At 42.0% G+C, this 25,340-nt stretch overlaps 1 protein-coding gene across 39 annotated transcripts in view; it reads right to left on the reverse strand.

Moving 5' to 3' along the window:
* LOC131448185 (ankyrin-3-like) overlaps positions 1–25,340 on the reverse strand; it is a 121,069-nt gene that overhangs the window by 4,760 nt on the left and 90,969 nt on the right. For 23 of the 39 annotated variants that reach the window (XM_058620374.1, XM_058620370.1, XM_058620386.1 and 20 more), the window contains 16 exons: positions 23,011–23,165; positions 22,449–22,660; positions 21,822–22,029; positions 20,880–20,976; positions 20,552–20,780; positions 19,962–20,087; positions 19,492–19,614; positions 19,015–19,041; positions 18,334–18,415; positions 10,885–17,121; positions 7,728–7,802; positions 5,998–6,129; positions 5,686–5,829; positions 1,400–2,084; positions 885–1,077; positions 221–310 (listed from right to left, as the gene is read on the reverse strand). In XM_058620374.1, the coding sequence (XP_058476357.1) occupies positions 221–310; positions 885–1,077; positions 1,400–2,084; positions 5,686–5,829; positions 5,998–6,129; positions 7,728–7,802; positions 10,885–17,121; positions 18,334–18,415; positions 19,015–19,041; positions 19,492–19,614; positions 19,962–20,087; positions 20,552–20,780; positions 20,880–20,976; positions 21,822–22,029; positions 22,449–22,660; positions 23,011–23,165 (8,815 nt within the window). The remainder of the gene's footprint in view (positions 1–220; positions 311–884; positions 1,078–1,399; positions 2,085–5,685; positions 5,830–5,997; positions 6,130–7,727; positions 7,803–10,884; positions 17,122–18,333; positions 18,416–19,014; positions 19,042–19,491; positions 19,615–19,961; positions 20,088–20,551; positions 20,781–20,879; positions 20,977–21,821; positions 22,030–22,448; positions 22,661–23,010; positions 23,166–25,340) is intronic. The other 16 variants (XM_058620401.1, XM_058620399.1, XM_058620395.1 and 13 more) reach the window with 11 other exon arrangements.

A 25,340-nucleotide genomic window follows, 5' to 3' on the forward strand; every position in this document is an offset into this window, starting at 1 on the left:
ATATGAAGAACTCAATAGAACACTAGTAGATTCTCGATAAACCCGCAAGACTTTCATGAGGACACAAACACACACTCACACTGTCCCTCTAAAACACACACAAGCTGACAAACGAAGTTAATGGTTCCGTTCACGTCTGTGACTCACTCTCCTTCACTGAGCCACAGAGTTCAGGCAAGTGCACACGGCACACACACACCGACTGCAGCTCTCCACACACCTTGAGTATGACCCGTCTGCGGTACACCCTGGTGGTGACTGTGGTCTCCTCGTCGGAGTCAGACTCCGACTCCTCGGCTCTAACGCTCTCCTGACGAAGACAGCCCAGTGACAGTGGAAGAATCAGTGACCCCCCGCGGTGTGTTAGTGAGTGCGTAAATGTGTCGGTTAAACACTGTGATCGCATCCTTAAGATTGAATTCATGTGATTTAAGTGAGTGCAGCACAGGTTCGGGTTCCATGGCTGTGCTTTGTGCGTTAACATTTGAGACATTTCACTGAAAGCAAACTTTTACAACATCTATTGACAACATTATCGGTCTCTATGTTTAGGCATGTAAAAATTGGACATAGTACGTCCAGAAAAAATTACTGAATAGACACCAGGGAACTCAATTTGAATGGAAGTCTATGGGAAAATGTGTTATAACGAGTTTCAGGTCGTCAAAAGCACATGATGACACATTTGTACATTATGTTCTCAATTAGAGGATAATAGAGGATGAAGTATGTCACATATGAGTGGACACCAGCGAGATTGACAGCTGGTATCGTCCAATAGGTGCAGAACAAATACATGAAGGACTCTGTCCACTTTTATGTACAGTCTATATGCAAAGATTAAAAAAGGGTAAGAGAATCCATCTATAATTGTAGACTCTGACCTGGACTTTGTGTTGGGACCTGTCCACTCTCTCCTCATGTCCTCTACTTGGTCCTGGGGAACTGCTGTCCTCCTGAGATTCCTTCCTCTTGGCGTCCTTTTCCTTCCTCTCCCTGGCCGCCTGAGTGTGTCCTCCGTTGCGTCCGTTCGACCGAGTCGGCGGCTGCTCTAGTGAATCGGCAAGACTTTCAGGGCTGGGAGTGGAAAACACAGTGAGGTGATATATACTTGAGCGGCTGTCAAGAACGTGCTGGTGTTGGAAACCGAAAAGAGGTAGATAGAGCTGCAACTATTGACTGTGATCATTAAAACTCGAGAATCATTTTGTCATTTTTGATTTGTGGACAAAACACGACATTTGACTGAGAACATCGTCGTTCTAAAGGTTGACAAACACGGATCAACATTTTACAACATGTTCTGACATTTCATGGACCAAGCAACAACCAACAGATGAATCAATGATGTACATAATCATTAGTTGCAGCTCTACTGGTATTAAAAAAGAAACCCTACCTGCCCTCCTCGTTGAAGGCCGCTGCAGACGACTCTACGATCTCATCAGACATCTCACTTCTCCAACCTGGAACTGAACACACAGCCTTTTCTGCTTGCCGTACTTGTTCCAGGATAGAATTCACCCTCTCCTCCGTCATCTCATCGTCATCCAAACCTCCCTCCAGCTTTATATCCTCCAGCAGACGCTGCAGCTTCTCCTGGGTCATCTCCTCCTCCTCTGCTTCCTCCTCTTTATCCTGCCTCCCATTTCCTTGACCAATTTGTGAGGCAGAAAACTCTTGGTGACATTCCTCCATAATAATATCATCCCCCGCCTTCATGTCTTCTGTCCCCTTTCCGGAGCTCTCTACCGCGTGTCTGTCATTATCTGCCGTCTCATAAGAGAACAGCCCTGGCTTTGCTTCAGCTCCTTCTCTGGTGGTCAGAGCTGTGTCTTCTTCCACAGTAATGGGGGCCTCTGGGGCAAAGAAGGCTTGGCCCGGGGCGACTGTGAGGGGCTTACTGTTGGGAGTACTGGTGGTCTGTGAGAGAGTGAGGTCACTAGGTCTACTAAGTGTGGTCTTGCTAGGGGAATCTAAGCTACCTTCACCCTCACTAAAGAAGTCGTCTGAGCGCAGCGGTGTGGGGGGCTCATAGTTCAGGTCTGTGGGGGTTTGCAGCTCCAGATCTATATTGTGGTACCCTGGATGGATGGCAGGAGTAAAGGATTAGAGGGTAAGGGGGTCAAAAAAGGGGAGAGGAAGAAGAAAAAAAAGAAGAAGCCGAGGAAAAAGGGAGGAGGGGAGTGGTGGAGGTGATGAAATGATAAAAACTTGGAACATCTAAAGGTGGCATTTGTTCAAAAGTCACACAAGCCCAATTCCACTTTGAAGCGGCATTTGTTCTTTAGTTGTTTTTTTTTGTGGCAACATGGGAGCTTTGTGAAATGAAATAATACTGTTGTTGCCCGGTTACGCATCCTGGAGACACTTAGCAACACGTTCACTTTGCTTTGTACGTTGTTTCCACAATTTCAATAGTTATTCTCCTTTTATTTCCGTTTTTCCCAACTTGAAATATGTGGCTCTTAAGCAGATAAAAGCTCTCATTATGTAAATCAGCGTATTCTTTTATTAGTTTATTTATTTATTCATCCATCCATCTCTTTATTGTTTGGAAACAACATGTGGATCTTTTTAAGTACTGTTTAAGTAAGGGTTTATAAGTGCTTTTTTTCAATTATAATCAAGGTAAAAACATCTGCCTCACGTTGACTGGAAATCAGAACAAACTTGCTAAAATATGTGGCTCTTTCGAGCTTATTATTCAGAGGATTTGTCATTTGTGATCGACCTGTTTCAGATACAAGAAAAAAGCTGTGACGAACTCTGTGTGTGACACATGCACAGCATCAGCATCTAAAAGCCAAAAGAGCGTGAATAATGACCTTGCATTCATTAGAGGGCCAGAAGCACACCTTTTAAATAATGCTAATGTTGCTTCATGTCTGTCGGGTGTTATTATTATTAAATTATAACACCGTTTGCTCATCCATTAACTCCCATCTTCTTCTTCTTCCGCTGCCCATGCAGTGCAAATCAAATAACAGTGGTGGAAGGTTATTTTCCACATGGGAACTTGTATGTGACTCCTGAACCATCATCCCAGAAAAGACACATGACAACATCACAAAGAGATGGAAACAGAAAAGAACGCTCCAGGCAGAATAGAAAATAGAAAATAGAAACTTCACATCCTGTATATGCTGTATTTAAATGCTGTATTTAAATAAACACTCAGCTACACAGAGCTACCGAGTTTACGAAATGTTCCTTCCATAGAGTAAATTAAAATCTGGGCAAATTCAGCTTATTGGCTCAGTCGTTACTGTGATTAAGGAGCAAAAGCTTGAGCAGAATCAAGGTAGGTTAGTTGTGTTGGTTTAAACCAAAGGCAGAGGAGCAGAGGGATGGGAGAGGATGGAGGGGAGGTGGGAAATAAAGGGAGAGAGGGAAAGTAGTGATACAGAGGAGGATGACAACAAGATGGAGGAGAGAGTGAGAGAAAGTGAGATATGAGAGTGGATAATGAGAGGAGGCACGTATTAAAGAGGGTGAGGGGAGAGTTGAAGAAGCAGGGGAGGAGGAAGGAGGAGAAAGGGGAACAGTGACAGGAGCGACGGGCAGGATGTAAACTGGACAGGTAGAGGGGGGAGACGGGTAGAGAAAGACAGAGGAGGAAGGAGGAGTGACAGGGGGAAAGGTAAAAGAGAAGGAGGTGATATGACTGAAATTAAAGGGAGGAAAGGAAGAGGTGACGGCGGTGCAGGTGGGAGAAGTTCTGGGAAGTGTTGGAGCTATTTTAGTTATCGAAAAATAACAAAAAAAAAAACAAGTGCTAGACAAGACTTGGATGAAAAGACAGACAAAGACAACTTTTAAAATCAAACCAGTTTAGACAGAGACAATGAAGTGGAAACGTGATTGGTAAAGCTGCAGAAGCAAAGGTATCGCACGCCGCTTATATCAGGTGAGAAGCAAGAATAGGCTTCCTAGCCAGGAGCAATAGAGCTGATTACAAATAGTAAATGTATGTTCTGGATTTGTCTTGGGTGTGGTCGAAACGTTTGCTCTTTTTCCACCAGTTACTTTTCATTCTTATGGTCCGTTCTCTTGAAAGAAAAAGAAAAATTCTAAAATGAGGTGGAGGAGTGTCTTTTTTGCTGCATTTGAAAACAATTTCCAATTGACACAAAGGCGAGACTTTTAAAACTGTGTTTCTTAGTGTTACAAGAAAAAAAAGGTGAAAACCGGTCAGTTTGATAAATGTAAATCTTCCCTCCATCTTTTGGAATGTAAGAGGAATACTTTTCTTCTGCAATTCTTTTGTTAATTGCGTTGTTGTTGGTGCCGACAGAGGTCATTGTGCACTTCACTGACTCAGTTCTCACTCTAGTCGGCAGCAAGCGTGTGAGTAAAAAGTTATTACTCAGTTGATTTCATATTTTCAAAAGTAAAAAAAAAAAAAAAAAGTGTTAGCCATTGGGGAGAACTTGCTGGTTATTGTGGCTTAATGGTGTGTCAAGGGAATTTGCTTTAGTGGTTAGTCATTTAGAAGCAAGAGGAGCAGAGAGGAGGAGGCGGCAGGAGAAGCTACAGCAGAGCGGAGACGCTGGGAGGCTCGGAGGAACCCAGGGGATGACGGGCTACAGTACAGCTTACAGCAGTGACACAAAAGCATAATCATATACTGTCCACTTTGGGAAAAAAAAGGGTGTTTCATTTTCAACCCATGTGAAGTGTCGCCCGGGGCAGAGCTCGTCCTCGTCGGCGCGTGCCACGCGGCAACACTCGTGGATGTGTTGAAAAAAGGTTTCCACCCATTTGAAATGTGTTAAAAAAAGTGTATTATTGTCAACGACAGGTGACAATAATTCAACAGGTAGCCTCTCATACAAAGCCACAGCCATGCATTTTGTTGATCTTTTTGGCCATAGATTGGTTTCACTTCAAATCATCTTTACAAAAAAGATCACGTTTTGCGTTCAGCGTTGGCCAAGGCAAAAGTAACACTGATCCTTGTTGTTCACAGGGCCCTAAGACGACCCACAAAGTCAACATTAGGAAAAGTACTAGCTGCCACATTTAAATTTCATTTAAGAAGAAAGAGAGAAACACAGAAAGAGGGAGGAAAGGACTTTCATACTGGTTAAAACAAGCATGCCATTGTTATTAAGTGTTATAATTATGTTAAAAATGTTATATTTACACCTGTAACAGACACATACATGTAACTACTCTTGAACCAGTGCCCTAACTGAACCAAATTATTATTATTATTATCTAAATAAATACAATTATCAGCATTTTTCAGATGGGACAGAAACACCAATTCATTCATAACTCACATTTACTTCAAGATCATGCTCTTTGGACGGTTTACAAAAACAGCCACACGTACTAAAACGTCTCATGCACCCATACTGGCACAGACTTCCTTGCACTTCATTTTTAAGAGGTTTCATTGCAAGGTGCTGCAAAACTAACAAGCTGACTGGGCTTAACAGCTTAATAAAGACAAATCTAATGCTATTATCACCTGATGGTCTGTTAGATAGAAGCTAAGTAAACCTGCTGGAGCATGAAGTCATGTCGATTCACGTCTAATTAACTCCCACTCTTCAGGTTAGGCCTGATTGGGTCACTGTTAGCTCCGACTATCTGGCTGAGAGAAGAGGTGAAGAAGGGTGAAGGGATAGACTGAGAGATAGACTGAGAATTCAGCTAGGGTGGGCTACACTTTACCATCGGACTGATCCGGGAATACTGCGTTATCATCGGCAAAGCAGCGTGTGCCTGAAATGTTACCGTAGTCAAATATGGGCCCTTCCAGCAAAGTCACAATATCCAACCGATTGATCTTAGTCAGCGACGTAGTTAAAGCATCCGCTAGAGAGGGAAGAAACAGAGGGGTTTCATTAATATTATTCAACACTGATATTGCCTTATCATGTATTCGGATAATCCCAGCTATGTGAACTACAGCGGCCATTTCTCTCACACAGAGTTCATAGACTGCAGGAACGGAACACACAAAGGCACACACACTCTGCTTACTTGTGGCATTTTTACCGTCCCTGTGCACCCATTTCTTAAGGAGCATGAAGCTCTGTGCTGTCAGGGAATTTGGGTTCTCCACTCTGATGAAGTTGATCTCCTCCACAGAGAATTCCAGCTCCCTGGCCAGCTCTGTAACAACAACAAACACCATAAATGTTCAAATGCAAGATGATTGACACTGACAGTGAGCTACTCTCAGTAACCCCCCGCCCCACCAAGTACAGAACACAATACAATGCACTACAATACATAATACATAAAGCAGACAATCATTTAAAAAACATTTTCAGCTGCATTACAAGTCAGGCAGCCCAGTAGCTGTTTTGGGTAGTAAAGGTGCAGCAGATCAGCAATAATTGAAGGAGCCTGGTCATTTAAAGGTCTAAAAGTAGTAACAAAGACTTTAATATGTACATTATTCTAAAATGAACTGGTATCCAGTGAAGTGATGCTAAAATATGGGAGATATGTGCTCTTTTGCCGTTGTGAGTGAAAAGTCGAGCTGCAGAATTCTGGACATTCTGCAGACGGTCAAGCTCCTCCTTATTAAGACATGTGAAAAGAGTTGCAATAGTCGAGGCGAGATGAGATAAAAGCATGTAGGATCGTTTCACATTCAGCCTTTGACACAAGAGATCTGAGTTTGAGTCATGCTCACTATAGCACAAATGCACCCTCTTTAAAAAACGAGTCACTCCCTGTGAACTGTGAAAGTGAAACTGTAGCACTGAAAGCATCACTTTCATTTGAATTTATTTCCTTGCCGTCTGTTCACTGAGTAATTATTAACCGGCCAAACACTCTGCGCCAAAGAAAAATAAAACACGTTTGTGAAGATTAACACAGGCTGTAAATCTAAAACTGTAAGAAAATAATGTTCGGCTGATCTGCTTATTCACTGCAGCTCTGCAACAGCAACAACCATTAAATATGGATTAGATTCCTTTCCTCTACTGAGTGCTCACTCAGCCACAGGACGGGGAGGCAGTCCACCACAGCTACACACACACACACACACACACTCTCACTCTTCAGAGGATGACGGTGCACCCACTCACACACATGCACACAGGCGTGGGGCAGTGCTGCAGTGCAGAGCAGAGCAGGTGGACAGACTTGGACTAAACTGCAGAGGCCACACCCTTATCTCTGTACTGTAAACAGAAATATCGCCATCTCACTGTTCCCTCTGAAATACACTCACGCTTCATAACATGTAAGGACGCAAATACACTGCAGTACGAACCACAGTTTAAAAGCAAAATGAATAATACATGTATTGCTTTATATGGATTTTTTTTTATTTCGATGTTTGCCCATAATCTCAGCATCTCAATCAGGTGAAAATGTGTTAAATTTAACATATTTAAATTCAAAAGATTTGATTGAATTGAGGTCTCGTAGCAAAATGATGCATACAACATATGTATCACCACCACTGCTGTAATGGTTAAGTCAAGATAATTATACTGCACGGCCACCAGATGGCAACAAACACTGTAAAAATAGTGGTTTGAAGGCTGATTCATTCACATGTGGGTGTTGAAAATTCACACAGAGAATCATCTTTGTTACAGGATCAGATTCATATTTCGTTAATCCTTCAGAACTCACATCTACCATTGCAGTTAAAGTAATCCTGATCACCATCCTAAATACAGTGTTCATCATTTTTTGATTAAAGTGTTTAACAAAGGGGTGAAGAAATTAAATGTGTGTACACTTACCAGTCCAGCTGAGTCCAAGGTGGTCAGCTACTATTGCCATACGGAGGTCTGTTCTCTCACATGGACTCTGAGGGCCTGTGCGAGGGAGAACAATTAACATGTGGCATTTCGACAATAATACCAGTATTAAACAAGGTCGTCATGAAATGACTACAGAGGACAGTAACGACATTTGATGAAAGAAAGAGATTGGGATAGTGAACTAAAGTCTATTACGGGCAGTTTACGTTAAAGTAGTTTAACCATGAGCTCGACTAATTACCTTGTTAGTGAATACTTTCTTTCACTCTTTTTTTTATGTAAATCCTCTGGGCATATCCATATCAAACATTTAGACCAACTTTAGCTCACTCTCCCATGTCTCACCTTAAAAACAGGCTTTTCTGGCCAGACTCTCCTCAATAGTTCAATGATTTGGTTTAGATCATGGATGCTTGGAAAAATATGCAAAGAGTTTAATTTGTTTTCTCATATTACTAAGCTTACCTAAGTATAAAGACTACAAACTGAGGAAAACAGGAAGCCTGCTTAAGTATAAAGCATAAATTGGACATTTAAGGCCCTATTTAGACAATCTAAAACACCTGGTCTGAAGGCATGTCCAATTATTATTTGTTATTTACATGGCGCATAATCTTGGCGCAAAGTTTCGCTTGCCATTCTCTATAAAAGCCAAGTGTGCAGGACATTGGAGATCTCTGCTGAGGACATGGATAAATGCACAATAAAATAAATAAATGCAAGCTAAAATGAGGATCTGTGAGGCCAGAAAAGAAAAAAGAAGAAGACAAAATTCCAATTTTTACTTTAAAATGTTTGATGTGTAGTATGTTCAGAAGTATTAGTAGTCAATGTTAAGTGTTAAACATGTTTGTGTCACGTCACTAACAACACACATCTACCATCAGGCAGCATTCCCTCACACCGAAAAAAAACCACAACGAGCCATGGCGTGAGTTTGAAATCAGTCGTAAAGCAGCTGCACAACATTTTCTGCCAAGTTACAAATGATCGCATCCTGTACAGCTGACATTCACGTGATTGTCAAGTTCAGCCGATAGACTGTTTTCGGCGTGATTTCAGAGAACAAAAGGCCACCCGATATCTACAAACCAGGCAAGCAGACCAAAAACAAACAGAAGGAATCTTTTCCCCAGATAATCGTTCATATTCAGGTCCTGAGGTGAGTAGTGTGGTCTCACTGTGATGAGGTGCAAGGCTATCTTAATGTCAGTGTTACATACTAACTGAGCATGGTCCACTGTAATAAAAAGAAATGTATATTATTCACCCTATACTATATACCCACTTCTAAATGGATAATGACGCTGATTTTGACATGATTGTTCCTGTGCATTTGTTTTAATACCAGAGATATTGAAGTTTCTATGAATTAATTCATCAAGTCTCACAACAGACCATTGCCATTTCCTCAAGCGATCTGCTAATTCCCTCACTGACTCTTTGTGTTTTAGCCTCTACGTCTTTGTCTAAACAGACGACACAAGACACAGATAACAAGAACGACAGGAAGAAGTGACAGCTACACTTATGTCACATCACAAAGCACCCACAACAGCTACATGCATCTCACAGAGAAAGATTGAGAATAACAAGTGTTTAGAAAGAGTTTACAAACTAGTCTTGTTCTCCGAGACAGGAGCCTTGACTGGTTGATCAAACTTATGCTCCTTTTCTCCAAGAGTCCGCCTACTCTTCCTCTTGCTCCTCCTCATCTCACTGCTGGCCTGCTCAACCTCAGCTTTCACATCTCTAGCTGATGGTGTTGATGTTGTGGTGGAGGTGGAGGTGGAGGTAGAGGTGCGTGAAGGGCAGGAACCTCTAGAAGATGTAGGTGGCTCTGACAGGGAAGTGTTCCTGGTAGTGCTGAGACTGCAGCTCTCTTCATCCTCAGTGGACAGTTTTTTCCCTTCTAACCTTGTTTCAGCCTCCTTAGGAATGGTTTGGTCCAAAGATTTGGCTACCTGGCTACTAACTGACCTTGCTTTAAAGTTTTTGGAGACGACTAAACAAGTTTTCCTTCCTGTCTCATCTGTGCGACTCCTACCTGAGATTTTTACTAAACTGCGTTTTTGTTCAGTGCTGGCTGTGCATTTAGTTTGCTGTTTTTTACCAATGGTTTTTTTAATGCTTCTATCAATAACTGCAGTTGTGTTAGTAACCCGCTTTGCACCCTGAGAGGAAGAGGAGTACTGGATGGCTTTCATTACTGGGATTCTAGATTTAGGAAACAGAGTTTCAAACGGGTCACATCTTTCCCTGACTTTATGTATTGCATGCTTCCTATCTCGAAATCTGTCAACATTTTCTTGTGCTTTGCCTTTCACTATTGCTCGAGTTTGGCTACATAGTTTGTGGTTGGGCACCCTAACCGGCAACTTGGACTTGCATATCTGTGCTTTGACCTCTTTGGCTCCCATGTTTATTATTGCTACATTAGGACAAAACCTGCCTTCCCTACTTTTCACCTCTAGCTGGTTGAAGCCAGCATCTACCCTGCTTATCTCTGTTAGTCCTGATGAGGACGACAAATTACTACCAGTCTGAACAACATCTAAATCTACAAAATGGGAGACAGGGATATTGCAACTGGTATTGGTACTCCGTGTTTGAGAATTACTTCTATCTTGTGAAGGTGCGGAAAAACAATCTGTGCTTTGGTAATAAATATTCTGATTACCTGAGGAACAATCCAAAGGGTCCCCTGGTTTGGACATACATGAATGAATTGTGTGGTTTGAATAAAAATCTGCCGGGTCTAATGAATTAAGATCAAAACAATCTTCATGGTTTGAGGCTACATCATAAGAACTAATAGAATCTAAAGCGGTTCCTGATGGCATGTCATTAAAAGTACATGGTGTTCTACATTTAATATTGCTATCTGGAGAACCAGAATGTTTATCCGATGGCAATTTGAATTCTGTTCTAAAAGTGGAGAATTTAAGCTCAGTGGTGGAAGCTGAGTTTCTGCATGTGCTGTAACTGCCAGCTAGATTTGCTACTTCAAGCTTGACAGTTGTAGTCTGAATGGATACTTGAGGGAATGATGAGGTGTTTGTGGGACCCTGAGTACTAAAATGATCTCTGTGTTGTACGGAGGCCACTATCTCTGAGTCTCTGACATTGTACTTGCCTGCTGAATAGGAATGCTCACCAATCTGAAAAAACTGGAGCCTCTCCTCCACCATGTCTCTCTTGCTCATGTCAATTGCCCCACTGCGTGTCATCTCAAACATCTTCCCTTCATGGAAGGGGAATGGATTTGGCTCACTCGTCGGAGTACTATCATCCGTTGGTGTTCGGGCTGGGGTAGTATCTGGTGTAGTGGCCTGAGACTGTTCGTCCACTGCTAGTCCAAAAGGTTTAGGCTCACCGTTGCCCCCCTGCATCCCTCCCATGTCAACAACGACTTCTTCCTCTGCACCTTTACTGGACCAGGGGTCAAAGTCCAGGCCTTTAGTGGCAACAGTCTTAAAGGGAGAGTTAAACTCCTCCTCTAACTTATAACTAAAATAAGTGTCTGAAAATCCCTCTTTATTTGAGGGTTCTTGTTCAAGAACTTTAACCCCATCTTTACTAACATCATCAGATGTTTTACCATTCGAGGGGGTATCTTTATTGAAAGTGTCCTTTTGACATTCTTCTGGAGTTTTCTCCTCTTCAATAACTTCCAGTTTAGTCTGGGGAAAACATCGATCCGAAGACCTAAATGTGTCCGTTGCCCAAACGTCTCTACGGCTGTCTGGAAGACCATACAGTCGTAAATCTGCCTGCTCACACAGGCCATCGTCCTCATCTTGAAGTTCATATCCATCTAGGGAGTCAATCTCTGTTGCATCAGTGTCATGGGAAAATTCAGCTGTTGTGGCTATTGAACAATCTGTTATTGACTGGTCATTTCCATTTTGCTCATATTCATAATCTTCTCCTTTGCCATTAGAACCCTTAGAACCATTGAAGCCATTGGTTCCAATATGATGCTCTTTGTCATTTCCATTTTTGTCATGTTTTTTGGATTTAGAGGCCTTTTCCTTCTCTTCCCTCCCCTCCTCTTCATCCACATCAGGAACTTTGAAAGTGAACTTTTTACAAGGAATTGGTTGAAAGATCGACTCATCGTCGTCCTCTTCTTCACCATTTGACTGACTTTCATCTGTCCCAGGAGGGACTGGGGTGGGGGGTTGGATTCTTATAATTGGCTCAGTCAGCAGAAGCTTAGAGTTTTCTTCCTGTAAGTTCACCTCCATCATTTCTGTTTCAGTCTCTGAAGAGGCACAGGATCCCTTTCTCTCTGGGTCTGAAATTTCTGAATTAGAGTCCAGAGGGGGTGGGGGAGGGAACTCAATATATGCAATACCTTTGTCTTTTGAGACTTCTTGATATTCCTGCCCATTTATTTCATCATGCTTACCAATGCTTGTTACTTCTTGCTGGTCGAACCTATTTAGTAACTCTAGGTGGTTATCATTAATTTCTATTTCTTGCTTGTTAGCATTAACAAGGTCGTCTTGAGTGGCATATATACCAGTTTTCTGTTCTGGTGTGGCCTCTTTAAAAGAGAAAATGACCTTACTGTGGTCATCTTCTGATTCCTCAGATACCTCCATGATAGGACTGGGTTGCCCTGGCAGAAATCCCATAAAGCCATCAGTGGTCCTTGTAATGAGGTCATAGCTGACTTCCTCAGAGCTGGGGGTCTCAGGTGTAAGTGGGCTTTTCCCTGAGCTATCTATGAAAGACACCTGTTCTAGTGTGTCATCATCTGGGCTGATGGGGCTGAGGGCTGAGTTTGAGTTCTGTTTGACTGTGTACAGTGCTCCTTTGGCCTCTCTCTCTGCTTGCCTGCCCACCTGGACGCTGACATAAACAGGTAATGTTTTGATGCCCTTGAAGTTTTCTTTGGTTGTTGCAGATGGAGGGGTTAGTACTTTCCCTAGCATTTCTCTCGGAAGATTATTGGAGTTGGAATCTTTGGGTGAATTATCTAGAATTTCAAATGAAAGATTTTCATCTGTTTTTGTTGGGGTTGTCTCAAGACTCATCTGTATTTTGCTTTTAGATAGTGTAGGTATCTGTGAGGGTTTAGTTGTTGTCTGTTTCTTTGTGACGTCATTGTCTAAAGAAGAAGGTGCAGTTCTTACAGGAATTTGAGATTCTGTCTTTTTTCTTAGATTTTTGTTTAATTGTTCCTCACCATCTTTGTGGGGCAAGTCAACTTTTGAGATTTGTTGGTCATACTTAGCATCACTATCTTTCTCTAGTGGTCTAGGTGTCTGAACTTTCTGACCATTATTGCTTTCTTTAATTTCCTGAGTAACACTGGAATGGATATGTTTCCCTTTTTTAGTCTCAGTTTCAATAATTTGTCTTTGTGAGGAGATTTCTGTGACAATTTGATTTGTTAGCTTGTCCCCTGTATGTTTTGGGGCTTTAGATGGTGATATTAGAGCAGCTTTACTGCTGTCTGTTGCAGCACAAATGTCCTTCTCAATGTCATTTTTCAAGTTTTCTTCTTCTGATTTTTCAGATAGTTTTGTAACTTTTCCTCCAGCAATAAACTGAAAAACAGGAAGTTTGCTCTCCTGTATTTTTTTTACTGAAGGTTTTGGCTGGACAGGAGGAGGAATTCTGGATGAACTTGACTGATTTTGTTTCTGAGCCTCAGATTCAAATTTCATCCTCACAGCACTGACTTTGGAAGTTGATTTTATGTGTGAGAGAGACTGTTCAGACTCACTGGTCAATGTATCATCACCACTGTGGGAGAACACACTTTTCTGGGGACTGCTTGGCAAGCTACAGCTTTTCTTTTCCGTTGTTGTGGTTCGCCCAAACATTTTAACAGCCGAAGGCTCTCTAAGTTTGCTTTTACCATACCCCTCTTCTGCTGCTTTAGGTTTCTGCTGTGTTTTCTCAGGGCTACTACATGCTGAACTAGGCCAGGATCTTGGCTCCTTTGGCTCACGTTTCACAGGTTTTTTCTCAGGCGATTGCAGCTCATCATTGAGCTTCTCAGTTTTGTCACGGAAGAACTGTGATACTTCACTGAGTTTTTCCTCTGCTTCCTTTACAGTTTGGTCCACCCTATCCTCATAAAGGAGCTTATCCCTGCTTCTGTCATGTTTATCCTCTGTAAATCTCATCCAAACAGCATGCTTAGGGCTGCCCTGTTCTGTGGAGTAATGGAGCACTGTCACTTTATCAAACTGGGATGGCTCATCCCTCTGCATGAATTTACCAGATTTCTGAGACCCCTCTTTTGATGACTTGGAGATAAATTCTCTCTTGGGGCTTCTATGTTGCTGACTCATGCCCTCAATATTACGGTTGTCTATTCCCTCAGAATTAAGGTGGTGGTGTTTGTCAGTCATCATTGCTGAATCCTCTGTGTCAGAGTGAGATAGCGTTGATGCGTCAAGTTTCTCTGACAGAAGCATTTTCTCAGCAAACCTATACGATTCACTTCGAAACTCGGACAGCTCATCATCACAGTATTCTATGGAGTGCTGGCTCAATAGTTTCAAGGCTTTATATGAATCATCTGCAATTAACTGAGCAGAGCTTGGGCGACTATCCTCCTCCTGTGAAACTGGAGTGTTAACACGGGATGTTTCTAGGAAAGAGGGCAGGGTTTCTTCGGCGTTAAGTTCCTCTTCTTCCTGTTGGACCTCATCATAATCACCAAGTTCCTTAATTCCACTGTCTCCTTTGTAGATGTAAAGCTCGGGGTGTTTTTTGGTTTCCCTGAAAAAAACTTCAGTAGGCTCTGCTGTGCTATGGCCCTTTTCAATATGAACCTCGATTATCCTTTCAACTTTGGGTTTAGATTTAGTATCTCTGTCAAGAAATCTAGGCGTCAACTCATCACCTTTAACGGAATCCTGGCTAGCCTTGTGTTCAAAAAGACCTACCAGTTCTTTAGATGGGTCTCTACCTGACTGAAATGCTTTCATTATGTCTCTGACTGACATACCTTCCTCTATCATCTCTGCACCATCAGTTAGTTTAGGCTTGTGATAAACCATTCTAGTGGTAGTTGTAAAATGAGTTTCCTCTTTAAGACACATGCTTTTGTTCATTATGGAGTCGTCTTCTGGAATTTTCATCTGTATGGCTCTGGTGGAGTTCGCTGAGGCCGCATCTGGCTCTATGTAAGGAGAGGCAGATGCCGCTTCCTCCATGAGCGGAGGCTCCCAGGGATCATCAGGCTCATAGTAACCAATGTGGACCTCGTCAGTCCTGGTCTCAGTTACACTAGGAGGTATCGGTGAATCTGTAAATAAAGGCTTGGGCCCTGTGCTCTCTGCACTCTGGGGAGCAGAGGGTGTTTTTTCACTCCTGGTCTCAAATCCACTGTCTGACAGTGGACTCTTATCCTGCTCATGAGATAGGTCCTCTGGTGATTCCAAGATAGTCTCTGACCCCTGATATGACTCTGTAAGTTTGTTTAGGTCCTTCTCTGAGGGAGACCTGAGCATGCCTGAGACTGGCGGAGGCATTTTGAGTTTGTGCTCTTGTATTGACATAGATGGTTTGAGAACACGTTTCTGTTTCTCTTCCCCTTCTCTCCTTGCCTCCTCCTCATACCTATATTTCAACTCTGCCATTTTAGAGAGAGAGTTCGCACCAAGGTCATTTGTTAAATAATCTACAACTTTAGCCAACTCTAAGTCCTTGCTTGACATAGACTGGTGCTTGAGAAGGCTCATTGTTTCATCAAAAGGAGAATAATGGTCTGTGATGGCATTTCTTTCTGCCTCCTCAATTTCCTCTTTGGAAAATTCTTCCCACTCATCCTCTGAGGCTCTTTCTTTACCTGTGATGGCCTTAGCTTCACCCACTACATCTTTCTGCAATATCTTACTGACTTTCACTAAATCTTCTTTGACTTTTTCCACAAGAGTATATGGCTCTTCATCCTCCAACTTGGTCTCTTTAGGAGTGCCAGTATGTGATGTTTGAACAGTTTTGGCTGCTGTCTGTGTGTCTGTCTGTAGGATAGCTGTCATTCTCATCAAATCCTCTTTCATGTCAGCTACATCTTTTAGTATCTCCTGGTTGGAGGTTGCAGTTGGGTGGATGACCGGTGGTGTGATAAACGGGGGGGACTTCAATTGAGATTTAATTTTTGATGCAGTAACACAGGTAGACAAAGAGGAAGATACGAAGGCATGAGGGGGGTCAGGCAGTGCCATTTTAAGAGACCCTGGCCCTGGTTTGACAGGGGTCTCTGAAATGATGTTGACTAATGAATATACAGGTACAGTCATCGTATTAGATGAAACTGCAGTGCTAGGGGGAGCAACTACAGATCTCAGAGAACCATAAGCAGAGCTTGCTGATCCAGATCTACGTGAGGATGACAGTGATTTAAGTGTTCCGTAGCCCGAGACAGAGTATGAGTCTATAGCTTCATTTAGGGCTGCACTGACACTGGACGTTGCTGCCTGTGTGGTGGCCTGGATCCTCTCCTGAAGGCTGCTACTCCTCTCAGAGTGCAGGCGAGAAGACGGGGAGGATGGCGTGGAGGAGGAGGATGGATATTTAATGGGCGAGGCATGGCCATTCATCATGGACAGTTCTGAGGAAGCAATAGTTGTTTGCCCATTTGAGGAGAGAGAGGAGAGGGATGATCTCCCTCCTCGGGATGAGAGTGTTGAATCTACAGAGGTTTTTAAAGAGGACAAGCTGGAGATGCTTTTAACAGAAGGAAGGTTAAGTGACCCTACATCTGTCACAGCTATGGATCCAAGGGCAGTTTTAAAAGGCAGGTTAGTATTGTACACGTTGTTAGGTGTCTTTGATGATACCGGAGCTGTAATAGAAGACAATAACCTCTCTGACACAGAGCCATTAGGTGCTGAGTGAAGTGGGGAAGTCATTGATGTGTATGCCGAAGCAAGATTCTTGATAGTTGCTGGATCTGTGGCAGGTTTACATGAGCCTCCAGAAGACACAAGGCTGGCAGTTCCCTGAACAGGGTATTGGCCCTGCTGGACAACTGTTTTAATTGGTGAAGGCATAGTCCTGTAAGACCTGATCGGGGACGACGATAAGTTGTCATTAACAGATTTAACAGGGGTAGACAGGGTAGGTGCTTGTGGAGTTCCGATTGTGGCTTTGAGGTTTGCAGGGCATGCAGGTGATGGGGAAGGGAGGGGCCAGGTAGATTTTAATGGAGAAGGAGCTGGTGAGTCTGCCGGTGAATCGGTAGAGGTGAAGGAACCCCCCACTCCGATGTGCCTTGTTTGGCCAGGGACGGTAATAGGAGCAGTCGACCATGGTGGGAAAGGTCTGGTTGGAAAGACAGGTTTGTGAGGGTAACCAGCAGGCAGTGTTCTTGCTGTTGTGCTTCGCTCAACTGCTGTTTCTTCAGATGAATTTGTGGCAATAATGGTGAAGAAAAATGGAAAAAAATAAAGAAAAGAATGTGGAATATAAAAGGTAACAGAAATGTTGGGGAGGGGAAAAGTACAAAAAATATGAAAGAAGAGATCAGAGGAGGAAGAGTTGGTCAGTGATGCAATCCTGGCATCAAGGAAGGAAAACAGTTAAGTGCAAGACCAAGAAACATGATATACTAAAGTTGTGCTTCTGTAATTCACAATTGAAAGATAACACGATGAACATCAAACAGCAACAACAACATAATGATGTGAACAAAGCACATTAAGCAGCAAAGTAAAATTCCAGAGACAATGGCTTAGACCAACGATAGACAACAGAAATAATGGCAAGACAAATGCACCCAACATAAAACAACTTCTTTCTTTTTTATTTCATCGGATGTTATACTGTATGGATCCTTGCTAAATTTCCAATCTGCTTTTTAAAGTGCCTTTTATCTGTTTGGTCCAAAAATTACATGATAACAGATTGACCCAAAGACAATTTTAACACTATGGTTAAAAAAAAAAAATAGAGCCAAGGGCTGGCAGAGCTTTACATTTTCTGTTCATTACATAGCAAACCAAACATGCCAACATGTGTTTTGGTCCATTTTTTCATGCAAGATTGATAAAAAAATAGGTGACAAGCAGAGAGCGTGAAAAACTTACAGTCTACACAATCCTGAAACAAAGCCGAACTCAAGACCTTCTAACATGCATCTTTGTCCCACAAAAAAAGCTGCTACATCACAAAGCCAAAAACCTTTAACCTTCCAAGGGACAAGATGAAAACAAATACAATTTTACTTTGACCACCGTTCCAAATGTCTGTTCACTTTTTATTGGTAAGTCAAAGAAAAATTTTGTGTCGCAACAGTCTGACTTTTAAAACTCAGAAGGGGAAACAAACCCAGAAAAATTTGTAATGTAGACAAGCACAGCACCAAAACTTAAAACCACTCATTGACCCATGCAAAAATATACCATGTACCATGTTGTAAACAAGCATGTGGACAGTGCAAGTTATGTAGGATGAGAAATATGCATTTATTACATTAGTCACATCTATCTAGATATGGATTACTCATTTTACAAGTTAATTAAGATTAAGTGTTAATGCTGTAAACTAACTTATCATTGTTATAGTCATCAAAGTGTTTTTTGTTTTTTTTAGTAAAAATGTCAAAACTCACTCAGTGCAGGCTCGGCCAGATAGCTGTAGCGCTTACGTAAGGCTAGAGATGCAAAGGTATGACGTCGCTCTGGCTTTTCAGTCTGCAACAATAGCAAACAACACAAAATCCTATCAGTTCTAAGTCACCCTACATTGCATAGTTCTGCCAAGTGAGCAACATTTGGACCTTATCATGTCAAATCAAAGCAAACCTGAAAGTCTCCAATTGTCAGTTGTTGCCATAAAAACAAAGCCCATGTTCAACAGCTGCATGAGGCAGCAGCGAATTGTCCCTCAAAAGTATTCACTGCACTTCAGTCTCACCTGTTAAGTGCTGCTTACAATAAGTGTAAGCAAGTCACAGCAAGCTAGTTGAATTAGCTTCAGTTAGTCACAACAATGTGACCGACTCCAAATTATGCTTAAAAGTTAAATATTATATAGATATATAATATTCAGCCAAAAACAATGCAGGTATACCTAAATGTAAATGCCATTTGTATAACAGTGAGGAGCGCATAGGATTTAGAACTGGACATAAATCATATACTTCTACATCTATAATAAATTATATCATGCAGAACTATGCGGCGAAAAGGTTGCTTTGAGCAAGGGAAACTTTTAAAGCTTTGATGAGCGGAGCAGGGCCACTATAGGTCTAACGCAGAGGACAGCACAAGATGGGGAGGGTGTAGTTTACCTCATCCTCGGCATCTGACTCCATTTCCTGGTTCCCAAGATGCATAGCAGAAACAGGGGAGTAACATAACATGGAAAGCAGGGGGAAAAGAAACATCAGGGTGTGAAAAAGGAGTGTGTGAAAGAAGCTACAACTCCCAAGCCATTTCAGCAGAGTCAGCAAATCAAAGAAGCATACCATAACCATAAAAAAAAAAGGATAAAAGCACCAACAACAGCAAACACATTAAATGAACTAAAGCCAAAAAAGCCAGCCTGATAAGTAAAAAAGTATTTTGCACAAAAGCCCTTAGCCAAAAGCAAGTATCCAAAAATTAAAAAAAGGAGGCTTTAAACAGATAAAAGACACAGTGGCTGCAGTTTGGCCAAAGTCTTTCATTGTCTTTCATCTAGCAGGGTTATCGGTGGTGAAACTACCCTAACCATGAGTATGGTTATGGAGATGACAACAAAGAATGGTGAGGTTACATTACCATACCTTTTTCACTGCAGGAAGTGTTATGTTCAGGTTGCACACGGCGGTTTGTGGAAGGCTTTTTATAGTCTTACACTCTTTGAGGAAAGTGAGACGACCACATGGCTCCTGGCTTGGGTCTCTCACCTGGGGGAGAGAGCATTGCTTCTTTATGCACTTCATTCTTTTAAAGCCACTAGTTGAAGTATTAATGAATATTTTCAATCATTTTCTTTCAACATAACTATTGGAAAATCCCAAGATTTTCAAATAAACAACATGCATGAAGACACCATCTTGGACTTCGTGTTTTCATTGTATGAATGAAAAAAATACACTGCTACCTCTGTCTTTTCCCTTGTTTTATTACGTTAGTGTCTTTTTGTGATTTTATTTGTAGCCTTGCTGATGTATAGCTCCAGCTCCATCTCCACCTTCCACCCTGAGGAGGAGGAGTTGTAGGTGACGGTGGTGATAATTGTGTGTTGGAATACCTTGACGCAGAAGGGCAGACGGTTCTCCTTGAAGGCATAGAAGTTAAGAGCTAACTGCTGACCGGCTTTAGTCAGCGGAGCCAAGTTTCCATAGCAATCCACATAGATGGGTCTACCCTCCAGAACCTTAGAGAGCAAATCAACAAGGTAAGAACCACATTCATAGTCAAGTCAGAGTCCAAACCATGTGAGCTGTAAGTGTTTTTAAGGATGCCGAGGGTTACAACCTGCAACGTTAAACCTGAGACTCACAAAATGTTATCTGTATGCACTATCAATAACCTTTGTATGAAATTACTTTGACTAATTTATTGTTCAGCATCCACCTTTTTTTATAATTTTTATAATATGTGAGCAGTAACATCACCGTAATAGGTTTCAAAAATGTATATCTGAAGAAAATTGTCCAAAAGTCTGTAGAAACCATGGAAATGATGGAGCATTCATTAAAAAAACGAGTGTGGTTCAAACTGCCTAATACATTTTGCACATTGTAAGTAAAGTAAAGTAAAACACTGTCCTACAAGTCATACAAGGGAACATCCATCCTTTATTATGTCTTTAATTCCCTTCTACATACTATTATGTACCTCGATATCTTTGCTCCTGGCCACCTCTTCAAAGTTCTCCTGCTGCTCCAGGGTCTTATCCACCTTGTCGTCCGTCATACAAAAGCACCTCAGTTTGGACTCCACTGGGTCATTCGTCTTGGCAAACACTACAAACTTGGCCATGTAGGGGACACAGATAAGCTCCCTGTACAGCTGCATGGCCAAACCCACTGTCTCTGGAATCTGGTGGCAGTCTGCTAACCAGAACCTACGCAAGAGACAAATGTAAACAGCATGTATGACGATTAAGACGAAGAGGTGAAGGAGGAAACAGATGCAGCAGTCACATGCTTGGTGCGTGTCTCACCTTGCAGAGACGTTGGTGGTGAAGGAAACGCAGTCGTTGATGAAGGTGAGAGGAGTTGTGCCTGTGATGTCTTCCCATTGTGCTGGGGACGTACCACCTGGTAAACAGCCATACATCAAACATGCGTATGGTCTTAGACACTTGATTTGATTCATCATGAGATTACAAGATTTGTGGTTTCTTGTACAGCAAAAGAAGGACTTCACTTAAAATTCCCAAAACCCAAAAGTAAATTATTCAGTGAAAAAAATCATCAATATGACATCTGCACAGATGTACCACTTTTAATAATGAATAGCCCCTTGATATGTCATTTCCGAATAAAATAGCATACCAAAATCTAGATCATTACTAACAAAAATGGATTTACACATGTTGTAATGTATCCACAAGTGCATAGTCTTAACTTTGCCGATCACAATAACTGGTAGTTCTCATTTACAGCCTGACCAGTCTCAGTTACTTTTCCCCTCTGAATTAGTTTGATATGTTGTTCAAAGGAAATTCAGAAAGTAATCCACTCATCTCAGTCGGATGGAGAGGCGACTTGGAGTCTGTGTTTTACAGATAGTCGTGGAGTGCCAGTGTCTCACCAGAGGCAACAAGACTAAATAAACAAAATTTGCATTCTAGCCTCAAGCCATGGACAGACAGCATGTTGTTAACGGCGTGGAAGAGTAACAACCCCGGCGACATTTGCATGTGGGTTTAAATGCTGTTTAATGTATTGCATCTTTGCATCCAATTAACTATCAAGCCTGTAATCTTGGCGCATTACTGAAGTCCACTAAATAAGGAGTGATGTATGCTGTACAGTATCACACAATAAAAATGCCTTTTAAATTCTGCTAGACTATATGTACTGTACTACATATTAATGACAATAAAAGATGAACATTCAATGAACTGCACTTGTGCCCCCCCACCCCCACAAACACATACCTGTAATGCTACAGAGGAGCCGGAGGCATGGGGTACAGTCTCCTTTGTAGCCGTTGGTAAGCCCCTCCCCTGACAGGGGCGGTACTGGGATCGTCATGGTGATCGGTTTGTGAAACTTCCGTCTCCTTGGCTCCACGGTAACAATGGGGCTGAAGGTTGCTCGGTTACCAAGGATTTTCTTCACAGTCTCATCAGGTACTGGTTGGGCCTGGGAGAGAAGAGACATCAGTACAAATAGTAATGCAAATATTACCTAAGACCACTAACTACTACTGCCACTGACACTACTATGACTACTGCTACTGCTTATAAAATGAATACTACTACAACATCATTTATACACTATCTTTCTGACAGTTTACACTAGGGGTAGGAATCACATGGTACCTATAATACGCGATACATGGTCCACGATACCAATAATATCACGATACAACAATTCTGTGATAATCAATATACTGCAAGACAATCATATAGCGATACATTGCAATATCGGTCTAACTGAAGAAAACAAAACATACGTGAAAAGTTTAAAAGTGCAGGATTTCTCCATTTATTCACAACATAGAGAATAAATACGACAAAAAAAATAAAAAATAAATATAAAATAAAAATCACTCAGCTCACCTGCAGTCCAACTTTGATCTTCTTGGTTAGTGCTCCCTCAGGAAAAGAGGCCTGGACCATTGGGACACTCCGACTGCACAGAGTTCCGCCCTCTGGTCCCATCTGATTGGTCTCCTGTCTGATCCGAGACACGACTGCAAAGTACTGCGGAAAGTCCTTCGTGACAATGCGGCAGATCCTCTTCTTCTCCAGCTCCTCAGGACTGTCCAATTCTTCAGGTAAATAAAATACATTTGTTTACTTATGATTGATTGGAATTACATTTTATTGGCGAGCAAAGGGGGAAGAAATGCTGACACAAACAATTTATTTGAGTAACTACAACATCCAACGCTATTCATATTAATATGCACACATTTAAAAGACTCTATGACATAAACAACTCAGGAATGATCTTTAATCAAACCTTTAAAATGGCTGTAAAAGCGTTAAAAGTCCCAGTTGTTAAACAGTTCAACTTGCAGGTGTGGAATAATCACAATGAAAATAAAAAAAGTCCTTCCATTACAAAAAAGTCATTCACGTTTTGTGTGCTCGGACTCTAAATATTAACATGTCGTACCTTCATCCATCCCATTCAGAAGCTGCTTGAGGTCATCTGTCTTACAGTCGTACAGATGCTCCTTCCAGGACTCTCCGTTCTCGCTGCGCAGCAGGATCAGCTCTCTCTCCTGGCCTCGCATTGAGCCAAAATGCGGTATCTCCACTATCACTGGCCTGTTGAGGTACATATCATGGAGATATGGTAACAAGTAAAGCAACGGGTAAACCAAAACAATATAGTTGCACTTTGCCATTTTGTCCTTAGAATATGGCCAAGTGCAAGTAAGACAGAGCACAGTTGAACATTCTGAGAGACTACACAAAATATAAATGATAACAAACAGGTCATCGTTCCATTAAATCTGGACATATTTCTACGAATAAAAGACATTGCAGGACATGTGACTCGGGAAGATGAACTGAGAGTCTGCTCGTGACTGTGTTGCTTCTTAATGAAAGCAGTAGCAGTGCTGCATTTCGATGGGATGTTCAGAGTGCATGTCATAGCCTGGGCATGACGTGGGAAAGACGTGGACAAGACAATGAGTTGAGGAATTGGAAAAAGAAAGCTGCACAGCCCTTACTTACTACAACAAGGCATGACAGCAACACAAGAGAGAAGGATGGACATACGTTGGCGCGAGTGTACTGCCCATTGGACACACAGCCGGTGTGTAATGTACAGTACACTCACTTACTGTAACACATCAACGGGAAAGTCTTATTACTACATGCTCTCAAAACAGCCTCTGTCATGATGCTGGAGACATTAATTCCAACTGTGTTGACATGATTTACTGCATTGCATCATTTCTGCAGAGCGACATATGAGGAAGACACAAGAAGATGGCAAACTGTGGCCATAAAGGGACGAACGTGGTCATTAAAAGCATTCAAATATACCGTGACATTTAAACCATGACTGATTGGTGTTAAAGGACAAAACTGTGTCAAGAACAAAAAGTCTCGACGCATCAAACAACAACCAGAAGCCAAGGCAGGTTCGGCTCATGGATTAATGTTGGTGACGCCATATTGTAACGCTACCATTCCGCAGTATTCAGATAAATGAGTTTCATTTTGTTCAACCGCCCCCGGGGTTGGTGAGAACGTCTCTACAGCAGGTTCAGATTTCTTGCTGTTGCTGTTCTTCGTGTTGTTGTTTTAATATTTGATTGTTTTTCTGCTCCCCACACTTAAAGATATCGGACAAACTGAAGCTTCTCTGTCAAATCCAACCAGCCACGCCATGGTACTCAGACCTCTCCCATCCACAAGGTGTTTCCGTCTCCAAAAACTGCTGCTCACTGGATGTTTTCTGGCAACACTACAGCTTGTTGTGTATAAAAAAAGGACAGAGGAGTAGCCCTATATCGTTTCCTGGTTTCCTAATTTCTATGCGTCATGGTACTAATGCATTTCCGACTTGCCACAACCCCCCCCGAGATCTTCCTTGTTCATGTTAACGTACCGTATAATGTAATAAAACCAAATACTGTGACATAAAAGTGATCTCAAAGGTGACGTAAAGTAACAGCAGTCATGGGAAGCAGGATGATGCTTGGCTTGAGAAGGAAAAGGCTCATGCCCAACAAGCGCAGTCCAGTCCAAACAGCCAATCAAAACCTTTACTTTCAGTGAAACCAGAAGCCCACTGAAAGCCTCTGGGGGAAAAAAAAACAAAACATACAATGGTCTCTAATGAAAGTGACTATAAACGAACCATAATGGATTAAAAACTATATTTTTGTGTAGTTTTAGGAAGAACTCTGTATATCTCCCTGTGAAAGTGATTGAGGAAAATCCACTTTACTGTGGTGGACCCGTCCCTCAGATCACTTTAAATAGATCAGGTTTTACTCTCGACTTACTGTTATTTGTCCTCCCTTTTTTTTTAAAGAAATATGAAAATCATCACTATGCCATTGATTTCTTCCCAAAACTACATGGCAACCATATCATATTGATGCTACATCCTTACAAATCAAAGTCAACAGAGATGGGTAAAGTAATTACATCCATCAGCATGAATCAGCGTCAGTCATGTCATTTCCTATGGGGAGTGGGAGGTACAGGGCGGGGGAGAAGCAGGGAGTCAGAGTGGGGGAGGGTGAGTGGTTGGGGTGCTATGTTTAGGTTCCTACCCAACAAATCTAGTTCCTCTGGGTCCCAGCTGTAGTACTGGACTAACCAGGCTCTCGCCTTCATTAAGGGCTGGCAGCTTTCTGGGAAGATGCAGTTTACTGTGTCCGCAAAATAATGAAACACACATACACACATACACACAGAACACACACACACACATACTCGCAAAGTCAGTTAAAGCACACACCTCTGAGTTCTGGTTTT

The sequence above is a fragment of the Solea solea genome, chromosome 21 (genome assembly GCF_958295425.1).
Source record: "Solea solea chromosome 21, fSolSol10.1, whole genome shotgun sequence".
NCBI lineage: Eukaryota > Metazoa > Chordata > Actinopteri > Pleuronectiformes > Soleidae > Solea > Solea solea.